At 37.7% G+C, this 19,932-nt stretch overlaps 1 protein-coding gene across 12 annotated transcripts in view; it reads right to left on the bottom strand.

The window, feature by feature from the left end:
- Window positions 1-834: 834 nt before the first annotated feature.
- The window catches only part of LOC108700905 (breast carcinoma-amplified sequence 1 homolog), a 59,709-nt gene continuing 40,611 nt past the window's right edge, over window positions 835-19,932 (bottom strand). For 7 of the 12 annotated variants that reach the window (XM_041576012.1, XM_041576009.1, XM_041576002.1 and 4 more), the window contains 10 exons: window positions 19,237-19,278; window positions 18,493-18,684; window positions 17,351-17,392; window positions 16,772-16,963; window positions 14,462-14,503; window positions 13,852-13,893; window positions 12,207-12,353; window positions 9,856-9,921; window positions 4,204-4,497; window positions 835-2,353 (listed from right to left, as the gene is read on the bottom strand). In XM_041576012.1, the coding sequence (XP_041431946.1) occupies window positions 2,279-2,353; window positions 4,204-4,497; window positions 9,856-9,921; window positions 12,207-12,353; window positions 13,852-13,893; window positions 14,462-14,503; window positions 16,772-16,963; window positions 17,351-17,392; window positions 18,493-18,684; window positions 19,237-19,278 (1,134 nt within the window). In that variant the 3' untranslated portion in view covers window positions 835-2,278. The remainder of the gene's footprint in view (window positions 2,354-4,203; window positions 4,498-9,855; window positions 9,922-12,206; window positions 12,354-13,851; window positions 13,894-14,461; window positions 14,504-16,771; window positions 16,964-17,350; window positions 17,393-18,492; window positions 18,685-19,236; window positions 19,279-19,932) is intronic. The other 5 variants (XM_041576011.1, XM_041576010.1, XM_041576006.1 and 2 more) reach the window with 5 other exon arrangements.

The raw sequence follows: 19,932 nt of genomic DNA on the forward strand, positions 1-19,932 counted from the left end.
AATGATAAGGATATTAGAAGTCACTGAGAGGTTGTTCTGTGACCATATAAAGGCACAAGGCTGCAGGCTGAGTTATACAGGGAACTCTGAGTATCACTCATGTATTATAAGGGATAATGTACCCCCTACTGTAAATGATAAGGATATTAGAAGTCACTGAGGGGTTGTTCTGTGACCATATAAAGGCACAAGGCTGCAGGCTGAGTTATACAGGGAACTCTGAGTATCACTCATGTATTATAAGGGATAATGTACACCCTACTGTAAATGATAAGGATATTAGAAGTCACTGAGGGGTTGTTCTGTGACCATATAAAGACACAAGGCTGCAGGCTGAGTTATACAGGGAACAAAATTAAATCTCAGTGACGTTAGTATTATAAGGGATAATGTATCCCCTACTGTAAATTATACAGATACTATAATGTTAAAGGTTTAACATAATAAGTGATATGAGATTTTCCTGCTTTCTTTTGGTTTGTAGCCGAACTCAGAGATTTCAGCTTCTTCTTATCAAGAGAAACTGTGAATGAAGAAGAGACGGCAGCCGTTACAACACTGGAGAGTTTTCTCTGCACTTTTCTTGACCCAAACCAAAAATATAACGGCAACTGAGCAGTTTTGACACAAATAATAGTGTTTTGGACTGGTGGGAGACTGTTTTCATAATTCTATGGGGTAGACGAAGCCCAACATTTTTATATCAGACAAATTCCTTTGTACAAGGGAACTCATGTTTTTCATGGTCTCCGAATTTTAGCTGATAAACAATAACAAAGACATATTTGCATTCTTCAATTAAAGAACTCATGGAAACACACGGGACGGATCTGATCTCTGTACAGTAAGGGCACTTTATTTAAAATACTATAATTCTATAGCAAATAGTAAAACAGCCATCATTTTTTATTTTATTAAGTATCAGAAGGCAGAAGGTAATAGGCATTTTGCATACAGTGTAATACCATAATAACCAGGCAGACTGTTAGTTCAGATTATATTAGACAATCAATCAGATAAATCCGTTAGACTTGGGTAAATAAAGTATACGCTATGAGATGTCTAATTAAACGCTTAAAAAATCCCCAAAAAAAACCACATTGTACAGTGTATGAGTATTTGGTATTGGCGCCCCCTACAGCTGGTTTGCATAATTACCCCTTTAATAATGCTTTAAAAAAATCATTATGTGTATATATGTTTTATCCAAGCTATATATCAGCATCTTGCGCGACTTTCAGTTTCCATCATAAATGACCCCATTATAACTTGCAGAGTCTTCAAGATAAGCCTTTCAATAAACATTTATTGGGTGATATAATAAAAGGCAATAAAATAATTTTATCCAGGAGCGGTAACCCATAGCAACCAGTGACCAGTGAACCATCAGCAGGCAGCATTCACTGGTCACCTGTTTAAAATCAAACATCTAATTGGTTGCTTTGTGTTACTGCTCCCGGGCAAACTTTTTTGCACTTTTATTACAGATAGGGGTGGAAATAGTGGATATATGGTCCATTTTTTGGATTAGTGGCAGTGACAGTACAGGGAAAGCCCCACCAATGGACCAATGCAACTGAATTAGGGAAATATGTTTTTCTCACCATTTGGACAATTAGGCTACACACAAGATCCACAACCCAAAATCTCCAATGAATCCCCCAAACCCTTCCCCTATTAATATAAGCCCCTCCCCTTCATCATATGGAAAGTGGAAGAGCTGTTGGGTGTGCACCTTAATAATACTATTTAGAGGTCTCCTGAACACTCCTGAGGCCCCTTGTACCTGCTATAATAAAATATCGGCTGCTTTTCTCATTTGCCAGTGAATATATGTACATAAGGTTTATTATTGTGTATTAAAAGGACATTATACTGACTAATTATGGGCCTGTAAAATCTCATGTCTTATGTGATGTTTCGTTACAATTTGGCCATTTATTCCAGTATTAATACATATAAATATGCAGAGAAATAAGGCTCCTTGGGCTTCCTGTACACATAAATTCATATATTTACCTTTTAAAGATGGGGGAGTCCAGTGCTCAGTGGAAGCCCACCTATATCACTTCCATGTAGAATCACACAGTCATTATTCATTATTTAGCCTTCTGTAACCACCTTATAGCAAACCACTGTAGGACCCAGCGTGACCCTGTGGCATTAAATGGCTGATCTCTGTACATATTAACCTGAAATATACATTAGCAGTATCAGCTCCCCCCCCAACCCCCGACCCCAAATGACTTTGCAACCTCCCCGGCATCGTCTTCTTGTTTTACTTGGCCTTTTCTGCTGGTACGATGCACACTGGGTCTGTCTGCACCGCTGCATCGCTCAGTCGCTTCGGGCCCTGGAATTTATTAAAAAGAAAAACAACAATTAGTTATCCAGAATAACTGCTTCTGACAGCAATACCACCCTGCCCCTTTTGATTCTCTGCACTGGTGGTTCTGACTTTTGGAGCAATGTTGCTGATTAACAGACCTGGGAAGAAGCACACAAGGCTGACATGGTTTCAAGAGACAAAACCAGCAGTGCATGTGTATGTATGTAAATGTAAATTGGAAAGCTGCTTAGATTGATATTTTCTTGATATATGTTTGTATTTGCAAAACCTTTCCGGAAGCACAGAATGAACCATAAAATATAATTATTTCCAGAAGAAATTAGGAAAAAGTACATCCTAATCCCAACATATGCCTTCTTTTTGAAAAGTGGCTCCTATAATTCTCCAAGCCTCTTTTGTGACTCAACATTTACTCTAATGAACCATAACAATATCAACCCAGATATATAGAAACATTGGGGTAACAGTCATCTTGCTATAGATCCAGGGGTACCAAGGGCACAAATAAGCACTCACCCAAATCTCCCCCTAACTGAACTTCGGGCTGGGTCCCCTTAGCTCATAACAAGGTTACAGATATATAGAAACATTGGGGTAACAGTCACCCTGCTATAGTTCCAGGGGTACCCAGGGCACAAATAATCACTCACCCCAAATCTCCCCCTAACTGACCTTCAGGCTGGGCCCCCTTAGCTCATAACAAGGTTACAGATATATAGAAACATTGGGGTAACAGTCACCCTGCTATAGTTCCAGGGGTACCCAGGGTACAAATAAGCACTCACCCCAAATCTCCCCCTAACTGGCCTTCAGACTGGGCCCCCTTAGCTCATAACAAGGTTACAGATATATAGAAACATTGGGGTAACAGTCACCCTGCTATAGTTCCAGGGGTACCCAGGGCACAAATAAGCACTCACCCCAAATCTCACCCTAACTGGCCTTCAGACTGGGCCCCCTTAGCTCATAACAAGGTTACAGATATATAGAAACATTGGGGTGTCACCCTGCTATAGTTCCAGGGGTACCCAGGGCACAAATAAGCACTCACCCCAAATCTCCCCCTAACTGGCCTTCAGACTGGGCCCCCTTAGCTCATAACAAGGTTACAGATATATAGAAACATTGGGGTAACAGTCACTCTGCTATAGTTCCAGGGGTACCCAGGGCACAAATAAGCACTCACCCCAAATCTCCCCCTAACTGGCCTTCAGACTGGGCCCCCTTAGCTCAAAACAAGGTTACAGATATATAGAAACATTGGGGTAACAGTCACTCTGATATAGTTCCAGGGGTACCCAGGGTACAAATAAACACTCACCCCAAATCTCACCCTAACTGGCCTTCAGGTTGGGCCTTATTCAAGCTGAACTGAGACATAACTATCACTGACACTATAATATAATAAATGGACATGTGGAACATTTCCCCATACGTGGGCAGCAGCTATGAGAGCTGACTGATTGAATTCATTTCCAGAGGAACAAGATGGTGCATATTAAAACCCTTAAAAAACAGCAGAGCAGGAAGGCAGCAGAGTCTCTCCTGTGACGTGTGTCCTAGGACCTTGCTGTATTGTGTAATGACAAATTAAAGAATATTGGCCTAAAACTGTGTCCCTTAGACTTAAAACCTTATGAACTACTATACTTAGTGACAGATATCTCAGATATCATTGATGAACTGATGTCATCATTAGTTGATGTTCTCCAAGTAATTATTATTCCTAGAAATTGCTCCATATCTAATGAATATGATCCAACAACTGCAACTGGTAGAACTGGAATGTTCTTGCATTAGGAAAGAGCTTGGCCAACTCTACCTGGCATTGAGCTGTATCTGCCTAAACTTACAATAGCTTTGAAGAAGTTTCCAAGAGACTGTCTCTTCTCTGTCCTCTTCAGCTGACCGTCTTTAGTTGCGTCTGACCCATTCTGTACCAGTGCCAGATTGGAAGCCTGCTGCTGTGTTGGGCTTACAGCCTCGGGCATATCTTTGCTTTCTTGCTTGGTCATCTTCTCAACCACCACCTTTTTCTCTTTTTGGTTCTCCTTGATTTTGGGAGCTGGGGGTGGAGGCTCCACCACAGCCGACACTACTGTCTTCTCTGGTTTTGTGGCCTCTGTCCCATCTGTTAGGTCAAGTTTCTGTTACACAGAGAATAAAATGGTAAAAATGTCTGGAATTTTTTTCATTGTGACTTAGTCTGGATAAGAGAATTGTAAAGGTAAACATTACTTATTAGTAAAACTTATTTTCCCATCATTTTCTATCTGACAGTGAAGTATGAAGATACAACTTATTTGTATTTACTGTATACATAAGAGTGGAATCTCTTGTTTAACAACGTATTGTACTACCACCCGTACATATAAATACAAATATACAGAGAAGGAATGTTCTGGGCACACATAAGCTATACCCTCATACTGTACTGTCTAAGGAAAACAATGTGGCACCTCCTTCCCATATGTATAAATACAAATATACAGAGAAGGAATGTTCTGGGCACACAATAAGCTATACCCTTATACTGTACTGTCTAAGGGAAACAATATGGCACCTCCTTCCCATATGTATAAATACAAATATACAGAGAAGGAATGTTCTGGGCACACAATAAGCTATACCCTCATACTGTACTGTCTAAGGGAAACAATATGGCACCTCCTTCCCATATGTATAAATACAAATATACAGAGAAGGAATGTTCTGGGCACACAATAAGCTATACCCTCATACTGTACTGTCTAAGGGAATCAATATGGCACCTCCTTCCCATATGTATAAATACAAATATACAGAGAAGGAATGTTCTGGGCACACAATAAGCTATACCCTCATACTGTACTGTCTAAGGGAAACAATATGGCACCTCCTTCCCATATGTATAAATACAAATATACAGAGAAGGAATGTTCTGGGCACACAATAAGCTGTACCTTCATACTGTACTGTCTAAGGGAAACAATATGGCACCTCCTTCCCATATGTATAAATACAAATATACAGAAAAGGAATGTTCTGGGCACACAATAAGCTATACCCTCATACTGTACTGTCTAAAGGAATCAATATGGCACCTCCTTCCCATATGTATAAATACAAATATACAGAGAAGGAATGTTCTGGGCACACAATAAGCTATACCCTCATACTGTACTGTCTAAGGGAAACAATATGGCACCTCCTTCCCATATGTATAAATACAAATATACAGAGAAGGAATGTTCTGGGCACACAATAAGCTATACCCTCATACTGTACTGTCTAAGGGAAACAATATGGCACCTCCTTCCCATATGTATAAATACAAATATACAGAGAAGGAATGTTCTGGGCACACAATAAGCTGTACCTTCATACTGTACTGTCTAAGGGAAACAATATGGCACCTCCTTCCCATATGTATAAATACAAATATACAGAGAAGGAATGTTCTGGGCACACAATAAGCTATACCCTCATACTGTACTGTCTAAGGAAAACAATATGGCACCTCCTTCCCATATGTATAAATACAAATATACAGAGAAGGAATGTTCTGGGCACACAATAAGCTATACCCTCATAATGTACTGTCAAAGAGAAACAATGTGGCACCTCCTTCCCATATGTATAAATACAAATATACAGAGAAGGAATGTTCTGGGCACACAATAAGCTGTACCCTCATACTGTACTGTCTAAGGGAAACAATATGGCACCTCCTTCCCATATGTATAAATACAAATATACAGAGAAGGAATGTTCTGGGCACACAATAAGCTATACCCTCATACTGTACTGTCTAAGGGAAACAATATGGCACCTCCTTCCCATATGTATAAATACAAATATACAGAGAAGGAATGTTCTGGGCACACAATAAGCTATATCCTTATACTTTACTGTCAAACTGTGATATATTTAAGGTAAAATAAGTGGAAGAAAATCAATATAAAGAAAAATATTTCCTGTTTATTAATACTTCCTGAATTTATGGTACCATACTAACAAGCAGTTGCGCTTGGCAATTCAAGGGAGTATTTCGCATATCTGGAGAGGCAGCTTTGGAACTAAAACTAATTTGAAATGAATTATTTGGTTGCTAGGGCGAGTCATCTAGACAACCAGAAAATTGAGTTATTGTAATATTTGTGTGTTTTATTACTACAGTATTGTTTTTAATTACTTATTTTCTGGCAAGCATCATTCTACATCAGGCTAAAAGCTCATTTTAAGACAGCGAGGCCCCAAATTTAAAGACTATAAAGGAAATTTTGGTTTGTTTACATTTTTAATTCTGTAGGTAAAATCACCAAAACATAAGCATTAGAAACAAATCACATCCTTATTTAAATCAAAGTTTTAACTGACTGCCCCTTTAAACTGGTGATACTTGACAGTAATGACTGGTTCTTGAATGGCTTATGAATGTAGACTAGAGTGTTTCATTTAACAAGTATGGAATCTATTATCCAGAATGCTCGGGACCTGGGGTTTTCCGGATGACGGATCTTTCTGTAATTTGAATCTTAGTACCTTAAATCTACTAGAAAATCATATAAACATTAAATAAACCCAACAGGCTGGTTTTGCCTCCAATAAGGATTAATTATATCTTAGTTGGGATCAAGTACAAGCGACTGTTTTATTATTACACAGAAAAAGAAAATCCTTTTTACAAATTTTGTATTATTTGAATGCAGTCAATGGAAGATGGACTTGTCATAATTTGGAGCTTTCTGGATAACAGGTTCCCTGATAATGGATCCTATACCTGTGTATGTATTTATTTTATTGTGTTATTTTATTCTTTTTACTTCTCCATTCATGGATTCCTATATTACTTGTTGTATGCTGTTGTCCTCTTTTTATCCACCCCAATTCTATTTCTCTTTTTTTTTTTATTTCTGATTTCACTTTTCTCCTCTCTCTGTTTTGCACACACTTTGTTTCTGCTTTCTGTTCTGCTTTTTCATTGTCGGAAGCCTTTTTTACTTTCGTTATCACCTTGTGTTCCGTTATCCACACCTCACTTCACTCAATGATAACACAGACCCCCCAACAGGAAATAACTCTTGTTTAGTGCTTTATTTAGAAACCCCTGTTGTAGAAAAATGATGAGTTTTTAATGCTTATGTTGGTCATTTTGCTGAAGAGAGAGAATTGTTGAAAGAATTATAAGGGACATGACCCCAAAACATTTTAAAATATTTATGCTTTGAATTAAAAGGAGAATCCAATGCAAACATAAAACTCTTTGTTGACAAATACAGGTATGGAACCTGTTATCCAGAATGCTCAGGACCTGGGGTTTTCTGGATAATGGATCTTTCTGTAATTTAGATTTTCATATCTTAAGTCTACTAGAAAATCATGTAAATAAAGCCAATAGGCTGGTTTTGCCTCCAATAAGGATTAATTATATCTTAGTTGGGATCAAGTACAAGCGACTGTTTTATTATTACAGAGAAAAAGGAAATAATTTTAAAAAAATTGGATTATTTGGATAAAATGGAGTCTATGGGAGATGGCCTTTCTGTTATTTTGAGCTTTCTGGATAACGGGGTTCCAGATAACAGATCCAGTACCAATAGTTTTATACAATAATCCTGCTAAAATTTATCAGGGAACTATTTGTTAACATATTGCTCTTCCCTGTTTCCTGTTGATGCAGAACCCATGCTTCAGAAATACATACATCAAATCAACTTTAGTTAGTTAGTCAAGTACTCTGTTTAGTTTATGTCCCATATGTAATTAGGTAACCCAAAACAACCAATAAGATGCTAAACAGGTCACCAGTAAATGCTACCTGTTGATTGGTTGCTAAGGGTTACTGTTCCAGGGCAAACTTAGTGTATTTTATTACATACTGTAACCCCATATGTTAATTAGATCCTGTGGGGTCAGAGACTCAAGCAGTGGGTGGGACTAGAACATTCTAATGGAAGCTTACAGAGGGTAGGGCAAGGAGTCTATAATGAAAGCAGTGGCTGGGCTAGAGCATTATGATGGAAGTCTACAGGGGGAGGGGCAGAAAGCCTGTAATTAAGGGAGTGGGCTGGACTAGAGCATTATGATGGAAGGCTACAGGGGGAGGGGCAGGAAGTCTGCAACCCAGGGAGTGGGCTGGACTAGAGCATTATGATGGAAGCCTACAGGGAGTGGAGCAGGAAGTCTGTAGCAGCAGGAAGTCGGCAACTTAGGGAGTGGGCTGGACTAGAGCATTGTGATGGAAGCCTACAGGGGGAGGGGCAGGAAATCTGCAACTCAGGGAGTGGGCTGGACTAGAGCATTATGATGGAAGCCTACAGGGAGTGGAGCAGGAAGTCTGTAGAAGCAGGAAGTCGGCAACTTAGGGAGTGGGTGGGACTAGAACATTCTAATGGAAGCTTACAGAGGGTAGGGCAAGGAGTCTATAATGAAAGCAGTGGCTGGACTAGAGCATTATGATGGAAGGCTACAGGGGGAGGGGCAGGAAGTCTGCAACCCAGGGAGTGGGCTGGACTAGAGCATTATGATGGAAGCCTACAGGGAGTGGAGCAGGAAGTCTGTAGAAGCAGGAAGTCGGCAACTTAGGGAGTGGGCTGGACTAGAGCATTGTGATGGAAGCCTACAGGGGGAGGGGCAGGAAATCTGCAACTCAGGGAGTGGGCTGGACTAGAGCATTATGATGGAAGCCTACAGGGAGTGGAGCAGGAAGTCTGTAGAAGCAGGAAGTCGGCAACTTAGGGAGTGGGTGGGACTAGAACATTCTAATGGAAGCTTACAGAGGGTAGGGCAAGGAGTCTATAATGAAAGCAGTGGCTGGACTAGAGCATTATGATGGAAGGCTACAGGGGGAGGGGCAGGAAGTCTGCAACCCAGGGAGTGGGCTGGACTAGAGCATTATGATGGAAGCCTACAGGGAGTGGAGCAGGAAGTCTGTAGAAGCAGGAAGTCGGCAACTTAGGGAGTGGGCTGGACTAGAGCATTGTGATGGAAGCCTACAGGGAGTGGAGCAGGAAGTCTGTAGAAGCAGGAAGTCTGCAACTTAGGGAGTGGGCTGGACTAGAGCATTGTGATGGAAGCCTACAGGGCGAGGGACAGGAAGTCTGCAACTCAGGGAGTGGGCTGGACTAGAGCATTATGATGGAAGCCTACAGGCGGAGGAGCAGGAAGTCTGCAACTCATGGAGTGGACTGGACTAGAGCATTATGATGGAAGCCTACAGGCGGAGGGCAGGAAGTGTGTGGGCTGGACTATAAAACTTTTGAAGGTGTGGGACAGGATCTTAAGCAGTGAGCTGAATCAGAACATTCTTATAGCAGCTTACAGGGGAATATGGTCAGAATATCTTAATTAATCCGTTATTTATGAAGCATGGAAGAACAAGACTTTTATGCATCAAATATGAATCTTCCAACAGATATCGTCCCCCAGACAATTTCATTCATATCCCATTTTTATGTTTGCATTCAGCCAGAGACAGGAAAGCCTCCACCAGAGTACTGCATAAGGAAATTCTCCACACTTACTGACTGGTCAGTACTTTTCTCGTTAACCTCCTCTGAATTGCCATTACCTCCATCACCAATCACTGACTAAAATAACAAACAAGGGAGGTGTTTTTAGCCATGGCCTTGCAATTAGAACAGACATGTTAAAATTGAAATACAAATGTGTTTTTTTTTTTTATAAAATACAAAAAATATTAAATTCCATTGCAGAATATTGTGACATATGTTAATATCTTTACAAATCATTGTAAAAAAGTACATTTTGGCTACTGTAAATTACTGCAATGAAGCAAAGTTGGGTTTTGTGACTGCATAACTCCTCCCCATAGTGAACTATTGCCAAGAAACATTGGATTAATATGGATGGTATATTTTCTTGAATTATTAGAAAAATATCAACACAATTAGTGCAATTTACCCCTGTATTTTCTCAGAAAATATTTTTTGTATTAAAAAAAATATATTAAAATTGTACAGACGAAGACGAACTTGTGCTTAGCAGCTACTTCTAAAAACATGGGATAAATATGGAAGGTACTTTTTAAAAAAAAAAACATTTATAGACAACGAAGTGTTAATGCCATTTATGCCAGTATTTTTTTCAGAAATGTTTTTTGGATTTTACTAGAATATTAAAATTGTACAGATGAACTCTTGCTCAGCAGCTGCTCTAACAACTTGGAATTAATTTGGAACGTACTTTTTTTTTTTTTAATTCATAGACAAATATCAGCACAATTCTTACCACAATTTATACTATTATTTTTTTTTAATTTCTTTATATTAAAATTAATTATAACAATTTGCAGCAACATGTAATTAATATGATCAAAATGATATTTGCTTAGAAAAATACTGAGAACTTCATTTGGATGGTGTTTTTTTCCCATTTATTCTGCTCAATCCTGATCTAGTTGCAAGTAATTCATATTTTATTATTTCAGGATTTAGAAATAATTTTCTGCTGTAGTTTGGACAAGGGTAACTATTGTCTCCAGAAGTAGTTTTGTAAATCTGCAAAATGCATTATGGGCTTTTCAAAAGGTAAAGTCCAGCATATTGTGCCACTGTAGAACTGGAGTTGTGGATTGGTTGTTAATGTTTTTGATATTACGCCCAACTAATGAATTCATCTGTTGGTGTATAAAGTAATTGGCTGAGCTAAAATCATGGAGGAACCCCTTTAATCCATGTGTTTGATTGACTGGCAGATAGAGATGAGCGAATTTATTCGCCAATTTTGCTGCGAAATTCTGAATTTCGCCATGTGTGAAATTTTTCACAAACATTTCAAAGATTCGATTAAGAAAAAAACACCCATTGACTTTAATACATTTGGAGAAAAAAAGTCACGATAAGAAAAAACGCCCATTGACTTTAATGCATTTGGAGAAAAATAGTCGCCATAAGAAAAAACGCCCAATGACTTTAATGCATTTGGACAAAAAGTCTCTATAAGAAAAAACGCCCATTGATTTTAATGCATTTGGAGAAAAAAAGTCACGATAAGAAAAAACGCCCATTGACTTTAATGCATTTGGAGAAAAATAGTCGCCATAAGAAAAAACGCCCATTGACTTTAATGCATTTGGAGAAAAATAGTCGCCATAAGAAAAAACGCCCAATGACTTTAATGCATTTGGACAAAAAAGTCTCTATAAGAAAAAACGCCCATTGATTTTAATGCATTTTGAGCGAGAAAAACGCCCATTGACGTGTTTCAGGAAATTTCGGTGCTTTGTGAATTTTTCCTTAGTTTCGTGAATTTTTCGGGGGGAAGCAAAACGGGACAGATTCGCTCATCACTACTGCCAGATTATGAGTAGTCAGGGTCAATGACTTGATGTCACCATGAATGGTAAATGTTATTGTCCAACTCCTGATGGATATTATCTTAGATATGTGGACTAGGAAGAAGTAAAAGGGGAGATATTAACAGTTATATGAATTTACATTCTAAAAACAATGGAAAGATTTTATGTCAAAGGTTTTTATGGCAACTATCACTCATTATTATAATAATTCTTCCAATAAAACCCAGTTGGATGTGCTCATATAACAGTGATTTAGCTGTTTTGTATGGACCTCGTAGCACATAGGAGCTCCCTTGATTATTGAATGTTTGGCTGTTCTTTGTATATCTTGTATCCTCTGACATCATATTGTTACTTTTAAACAATTATTATACCACAAGTACAAAAGTAAAGGGTAAGGATATTGAGAAAGTTGAGTAAAGAAAATGAAAGCATAATGAGAGAAGGTCAGTAGGGAAAGGAAGAAGAAAACAGATTTTATCTTGTTAGATATAACTATGGTGGGCTTTCACCTACTTGATCTTGGATTCATCCTAATCGTGACTTTATCCTTACCAGCTGTTTGAAGAACATCATCAGTTTTGGTTTAGTATTTTTCCCATCTTCAGCCTTTTTACCCTTGTCTGGAGACTCTTGCCCTTTGCCACTGGATGTAGCAGCCTGCACCTGGGCGTCCGCTTTGGCTTCTTTCTCTGCCGAGGCCTACATTATTGAAGAACCAGAAATAAATCTCTCAAGCAAAAACCAAACAGTGCACTTGTTCTTTAATGGCTTGTATAACTATAAATAAAGAGGTGAGACAATAAGCCTTGTGGGTGGCATTGTGTTTCAGTTGTTAGTAATGGGGTCCTAATCTGGACTTTGTTTGACCCAGGCGTTCTGCAAGGAGAGAAGTGGGTTTTCCTTCCACATTTTGTATCTCAAGATCTACTGCAATCTACAAAAAGGTTCTTCCCAATTCTTTTAGTCTTGTTTTAGCATTGCCTTGCCTTTTCAAGGCTGCATAATGAAAATTACATCGGATTTTCTCAGGGACCTCTTATGTGCCAAAGGCTTTATTAGCCAAGGTTCCTGGCTCCGGAACTCATTAGAAAGTTATTATACCATAGTTTACTGACCTATCCATGTGACGTAACAGTTTAAACTCCCCATGGAGTACATTATAGTGCCATTTAAATGCCATTACTCATCAAGACCTTTACGAATTTGCTTTTATAGATGTCTTAATTACACATCAAAGTCCGCACCCAAAGACAGTATGTTATTCGTAAAACAGTAGATACTTGAATAATGTGATGTTTAAAATGTTCCTATATAACTTTTTTTATTTTTGCATTTGTCTTACCGAGTCATCTTGCAGTTTCAGTCTTACAGAAGACTTCATTGTTCTTCAAATAGTTTGCTCTAGTCTTTCTTAGTACTTAGTACTACTACTGTAGTTATGTATTCTCTTTTCAAAGGTTGAGACCTAGGAGGGTTGTTTACTAAACTCCGAATGCAAAAATCATGAAAAATTTGCAATTTTTTTTAAAAAATCGGACTTTTAAAAAATCATGAATTTTTAGGAATTTATTAAACCCCAAGGATGGAAAAGTCTAAATCAGAAAATCTGGTATCTCAGACCTGCCGAGGTTGCACTTAAGTCAATGGGAGAAGTCCCAATGATTTTTTGATGTTTGCTGGGTTTCGTGCAATACCCCAAAGTTTTCGGATGAAAAATACGAGGAAAAATCTGAAAAAAAAGTGAAAATCGTTTTTTTTTCCTAAAAGCAAATTTTTGGGAAAATGTAATAATAAATGAGCATAAAAACCCTGAGCGGATTTGATCGGAGTTTGATAAATAACCCCCCCTAGTATCTAAGGAGAATAATCTGTTTTATGACCAGCCATAGATAGTAATACAAAGACCTGGCCTAAGTTACAACAAGGCCAGATTCCTCAGTTTGTACTTAACTGATACAGAGAAATACCACCAAACTATTCATAATTTTTGCGTTGGTCTATATGTCCTGAAGAATAATACCATACAAGAGTTTTTGCAGGATTTGGATTTATCCAAACAGAAACTGAACCATTAAATATCAAGTTACTTTAATTTTTATTTTCATTTTAATTTGAATGTGCAAATCTACAAGTAGGCTTTCCAAAAATGACTAGTAACCCGAAGAAAAAGTCTATTCATAAAGATAAGATGACTTACATTCTCAGTTATTGGTTCTGCCTCTGGCTCTTCTTTTAAAGACTGAAGTATAAAATATTGGGTATAAGTCACATGTGCTGTTCAAAGGTTTTCCCATTACATTCTAGATCTGTTTTTGAAATCTGATTTAAAAAGTAAGGAGGCAGGAACTGAAGATTGAAATCCTTTAAGTGGAAGTAAGAGGATGATAAGAACGGGCGCAAGAAACACCATCAAAAGATTATGGTAAAAACCATGGAATAAGGAAAAGAAGAGTACAAAAAGACAATTATAACACAAAGAAAAATAAAGTATGAAGAGGTCTTTCTGGACGTATTCCCAGAATTAAAATTTGCCCACTAATTTGAATATTCATAGACTTGTTATTATCATTGATAAAAATCTTTCTTTATTTTTTTACCAAGAATTATTCAGCACAATTCATGGAAGTGAAAGACTTGCCACATCCCAAATGTCATAGCATTTAATGAATCAGCAGATCTGATGTCAGATATTTGACAATTTTGATGGTAGCTATGTAACATGCAGTATTTATTTGATTCTATGAATTAAAAAAAACTTGCAATTTTTAGGGGTCAGATCAGCATCACAAACATTAGCAACAACTTACATTTTCTTCATTCTTAACAGGCTGAGGGTGACCTTTAAAAGACTGAAGAGCAAAATAAAATATTAATAAAATATCAACAAGTTTAAAGTGAATTTGTCTCATCTGCCTTCATGATTGAAAAGATGTGCATGACACATGCAGGGGAATATAAGCGTCTTAATGATATCAACAGTATAGCATCCAATCAAGGAAGGGTTCAGTTGATGGAAGCAACTGCAAACTAAATGGTTGGTTTATTATGCATGATTGTGTAGGGGAATAAAGGAGAAGTCATCCAAGCAAAAATCATCCTCATCAAAGTACCCAAGATGGACATATAGAAAGTATTCCTTTAAGATCCAATTCAATTAAGCTTTGGAAAGGAAAGATCCGAAATGCATGTAAAGAAAATCCTGGAATAAAAAAAGAGAGCATACCAAAATCTATTTGATCTAAAAAGATAAAGACAGTAGGCAACTAGATACTAGTTTCATAAAGATGTTTTTATTAACGGTTGTGCCTCCTATTCCTCTGCATTTTAATTATTTTTGAGTGGAGAGGCACACACAAGAAATATAATAGTAAAGAGTTCATCAATGGGACTTGTACATCAGTAGGGAGTTCTTGGCAAATCCTCCTGTAGGCCATATGCACCAAATCACGTATAACCTGTTTTTTGAGATGTGCCAGATTGTAAGTCAACAGCCTGGTGGCTTCAAGATGAACATCACCATGTTCTTTGCTCTTTTGTTGCTCAAGAGAGGTCTAAAGTTTTAAAGTAAGTGGAGCAGTTCTACAGCACCACCTGGGAGCTAGTGGTGGCAGTTCAGTAGATGTGCTCGCTACTCTAGTCAGTAATGTGGGGGAGATGATGGTATGTAGAGGAAGTCTGGGCAATCTACGGTTGAGATTGTGGTAGTATGACAAGCTGAGACATGGCTGAGATAAAAGTAATACTAATAGAAGAATAAATCCTTATCTAAAAGACAAATACGTTTAGAAGAGGTTTGGAACAATGATATCTTCAGTGTACACCTCATAAATAAATTTGGCAGACAGGAATTTGCACCCATTATTTAGACATCCATTGACTTGAATGCGTTTCGCAAATTTTTCGCCGTTTTGAAAAGCGAAATGGCACAGATTCACCCATCACTACTCATAAATATCATTTACATTTAGTGCCACCCAGGAAAGATATAGGTCACTTTCAGAAAAGAACTAGGGGAATGATTGTTTTGGTGTTCAGCCAAGTCTTGACTATAGTCCCGATTAAGTATCACAGTGGTCTCAAATAGGGTTGACTAACGTCTGAACTACACAGTCAAATTATTCAATTCAAAGTGTCATTTGAATTTACAGTAATTTCAGTTTAAATCAGGACAGACAACAAAACAAAATATAGTTTGATTCTTGTTGAAAATCATAGTAAATCAGAATTTAGACAAATCATTTGCTTGATTTCTGCATATAGTAGGGTGTTAGGTAGTTTTACCTTAAAGGGTAACTATCATGTTTTCTACACTTTGTTCACCCCCAGCTTCATATCATGCACATAGCTTTTATCAAAATACATTCTTTGTTAATTCAAATGTTTTTCTCGTTTTATTCTAGGCTTAGGCTGCCTAAAAATTCTCATTATTAGTTAATTAGAACATTTTTGTCTGTTTAGAAGTAGAGGTGACTTGCAATAACATGGGAATACCCTAATATAGAAACATTGTTATTAGTCTTCATGAATGATACAAGGGGAAAAGTGGGGTTGAAGTTGGGGCCACTTCGGATCTGTTCAACCCAAGAACCAACCTTTGGGTCAGCCCCATCAAAAGAAACTGAGATATGGGCACCTTAAAGAGATTTTGTCATGTTTTTATGATATAGATTTAATAAATTACACCGTGTACATTGTATATAATTCAATATACCATTTAAAAATATATATTCTCATATAGACAGTAGTTGGGGCACAGGAGTCAAAGAGCAATTATCTGGTTACCTTCCTAATGTTCAGTTGATAGGCTAGGGGTGATAAAATAGGGATAGGGATTGATAGGGAAGGGTGATATAACTATAACGTGCAGTGCAGCAGTAAAGAGTGACTGGAATATATCAGAGCACAAGTCACATGGCTGAGGGCACATAGGAAATAAAATCAAGTTTGAAAATTGAATATAAAGAATCTGTTTGCTCTTTTGAAACAAAAACATGGTTTTCTTTGACAGAATTCCTTTAAGGATGCTGAATCACAATAGGAAATGTTAGTATGAAGCTTCATCAAATTCCCTGGTCATGATAGTTTCCCTATAAGGAATCAGTTGCTGAACTGCAAACCTTTCTCCAAAAGGGCACAGGTCTTTGAGGAGAAGATTCCTTCTCTGCTTTTTCATAATTGCTTAAGGGCTGGTTTGGGATCTCTGGTTGGCCATTGGCAGCAATAGGCTTCATTTCCAAGTTGAGCTGCTGCTCAGGAGCAGCACTGTCTGAGTTTACTGTTATAGCTACCTCAGGCTGTTGTTCCTCAACCTGGAACATAATGATTGATTAAAACCATGATTAAAACTATCATTGCCTTAGTATAGCAGGTTTCTGGGCGTAAACACATAGAAATACCCATGACTTCAATTAATGAAAAATTAAGATAAAACTTACAAACTTACAAATATAGTTTTTTTCAATACAGTGGAGTTGACATTGGCATTTTGAAAGTCTCCTTCAAGGAGCGACCACTTCCCTATTGATTAAGCTTGACTGACAGTCAGACTGACAGAGGGAAAGGCCATTATCTTTCCTTACATTGGGATAAAGAGTAGTACTAAATTATTCCTATTTAGTATAAATATAGTATTAAAATGTCAGCAATAAAATGCTTTGAAGGAATCATTTTGGAGGTAGTTTTTAGGAATAACTTACATTTTCCTGGATTTTGGGGACAGCAGGGTCTCCTTTAAAAGACTGAAGACAAAATTCATATTAACATGAGTTTTAGAACTGAAAGTCATAAATTGTGCCATGAACTAGCACTATAATATACCACTTCATTGAGCCCAAACACAATGAAAGATGAGGTGCTGATAATGGCAGACAATCCATCTGAAACCTTCCATGCTATTTCTGTGCTCTACTTTTGGTTGAAGTCAAACCATTTAAAAGAATTCACCAAAGGAAATTATTAGTGGCCCATACCTTCACATGCCTTGATAAACTAGAGATGGTTGCAAGAAAGACATGAAAGAAAGATGACAGCTTGTACTATCAAGAACAATCTTGGTAAGTATAGAAAAGTTCATAAACAAAATAACTCCCCATGTCCTGGAAACCCCAGAGAAACAAGGACAAATCATAGGAAGGGAACCACGTGCCTTCACTTTTATAGACTGAAACAGAAGGCTTTGCTGAATCAAGTGAAATGAAAATGATTGGATCTTCTTTGAAGACCCTTAAGAGACGATGTATTAAAGAGATGTAAGATGGCCAAGAAATCAGCTATCACCATAAAAAGAAAGAAGCCTTCCAATGAAAAGAGAATCAGCAGAGTGCTGGTAATATTACAGTAAACACTGAACTACTACTTTTATTAGTGGGTCAGTGGGGATAATATTTTGTATGGCCAAGAAAATCTGCACCATTACAGTAGCCCAATGTGACGAAATCGAGATCTGTTTTTATTTTTCAACCCGCAGTAGACTAATGACAACTAACTGCTACCTGGTCGCTATGGGTTACTGCCCTTGTGCAAATTAATAAGCCCAACTGTCTTTAGCTTTACACAAAGGTTGTGATTCTACAAGACCCTCATTGAGCTCTTATTCCATGAGACGTGTAAGGCTACTACATTCCAAAAGCTCCCAAATTTCAAAACGGATCTAGATCTAAGATCATTAATTGGGTCTTAGAATATTCTTACATATAACATTTGCAAACAATTTAATGCATTGAGCTCCAGATTAATTTGTTACGTTTTCCAGGAGATGTATTGTGAGTCAACAGCTATCACTAACTTAACTAACAAAATCCTACTGATGAAACTAAACAAATATTACAATACTGCCAACCTTTCTCCAAAAAGGCCTAGGTCTCTCTGGTGTAGTTTCCTTTTCTTCCTTCCTATCACTGTCTGAGGTCTGGCTGGGGATCTCTATCTGGACGTTGGGTTCGGCAGAAACAATGTTCTGGTCTACTATCTGCTCAGGAGCAGCACTGACGGAGTTTATTGTTAAAGTGGCCACAGGCTGTTCCTCCTCAACCTGGAACATATTCATCAGATATTAGTGGAAGAATAAAAAGCTACACAGTTAAACAAGTCAACATTAATGGAAAGGAGAACTCATTTAAGTCAAGAATTAATAAAATTTAGAGAACTAGTTCAAGAAACCAAATATGATAATACTTATTGCACCTATATTTGCATCTGGCTCTTCTGTGCAATACAGGCATCTCTGTAAGGCACAAAGATGATGCACTGCCTTAATCAGGCTTCCAGATACAAATGTGGGCAGAAGAAAGGGAAAATGTGGTTTTCCTAGCCAAGAAGCATGGTTTGATTGGATCAAGGTCTGCTATTCCTTAGGCCAAAATGAACAGTAAGGTCCTATAATTCCCCATGTCCATGCCCCAAGCTTATGGCTTATAAGGCTTGTGCGAAACATGATCTTGAAGGTTCAAGGTGTTGAGGGTTAACTCCTAAAACAATTACCCCATATAACTTACAAAGGTAGAGAAGGAACAAATATTTGTGATGTCTACCGTTCAGCAGAAATGGAAGAATGTATTATTAAAGTGAGAAGCAAACAACTTACATTTTCTTCTTGCTTAGTAGTTGGAGGCTCTCCTTTAAAAGACTGAAGAAAAATGGTTAGTACAGAGTATTAGTAAATTTTAGTACAGAGTATCTGGTTTCTTTAAAATGTGTTGTGGTTAAAAAAAATCTCAGAAATCACTCATTTTTGATCTTCCATTGATTTTAAACTGTAAAACAAAAAATTTCATGTTGACTCATCCAGTGAGTTACTCTGATGCTTCTTATTGTAGCCGTCTCAAATCTGTGCTGGTAGATTATGACTATTGGTAAAGGACATCTGAGGGTCTCCAAAGATGTACTGAGATATTTCTGCACATGCCATGTTTAAAAACATTTTGCAGAGTGCACAAGTGAAAAAGACTTGAAGGCATTAAGTGAATCCATGAAAAAGTAGCCCAAGAAGTCCAAGAAAAGCAAACATTTTTGACGTAGAAGAGTGGGAAGGAAGTACAGTAGCAAGAAGACCCCAGTAGGAAGCAGTAGTAAGAAGACCACATTTATAATTTCTTTTTAAAACAGAGGGCAAAGACGATTCAACTACAGTGAAGAAAATATGGCTTCAGTTTGGCTCTGTGAGACCTTCTAGAGATGATTTCTTGCAAGGAAGTCATGGAAGACCCTTGAAGAATCCAAGTGAGAAAAATTCAAAGCTTGGTAGCAGGAATCAAATCAGGAAAGCACAAGTAGATGTGCA

Source organism: Xenopus laevis, chromosome 9_10L (assembly GCF_017654675.1).
Source record: "Xenopus laevis strain J_2021 chromosome 9_10L, Xenopus_laevis_v10.1, whole genome shotgun sequence".
Taxonomy (NCBI): domain Eukaryota; kingdom Metazoa; phylum Chordata; class Amphibia; order Anura; family Pipidae; genus Xenopus; species Xenopus laevis.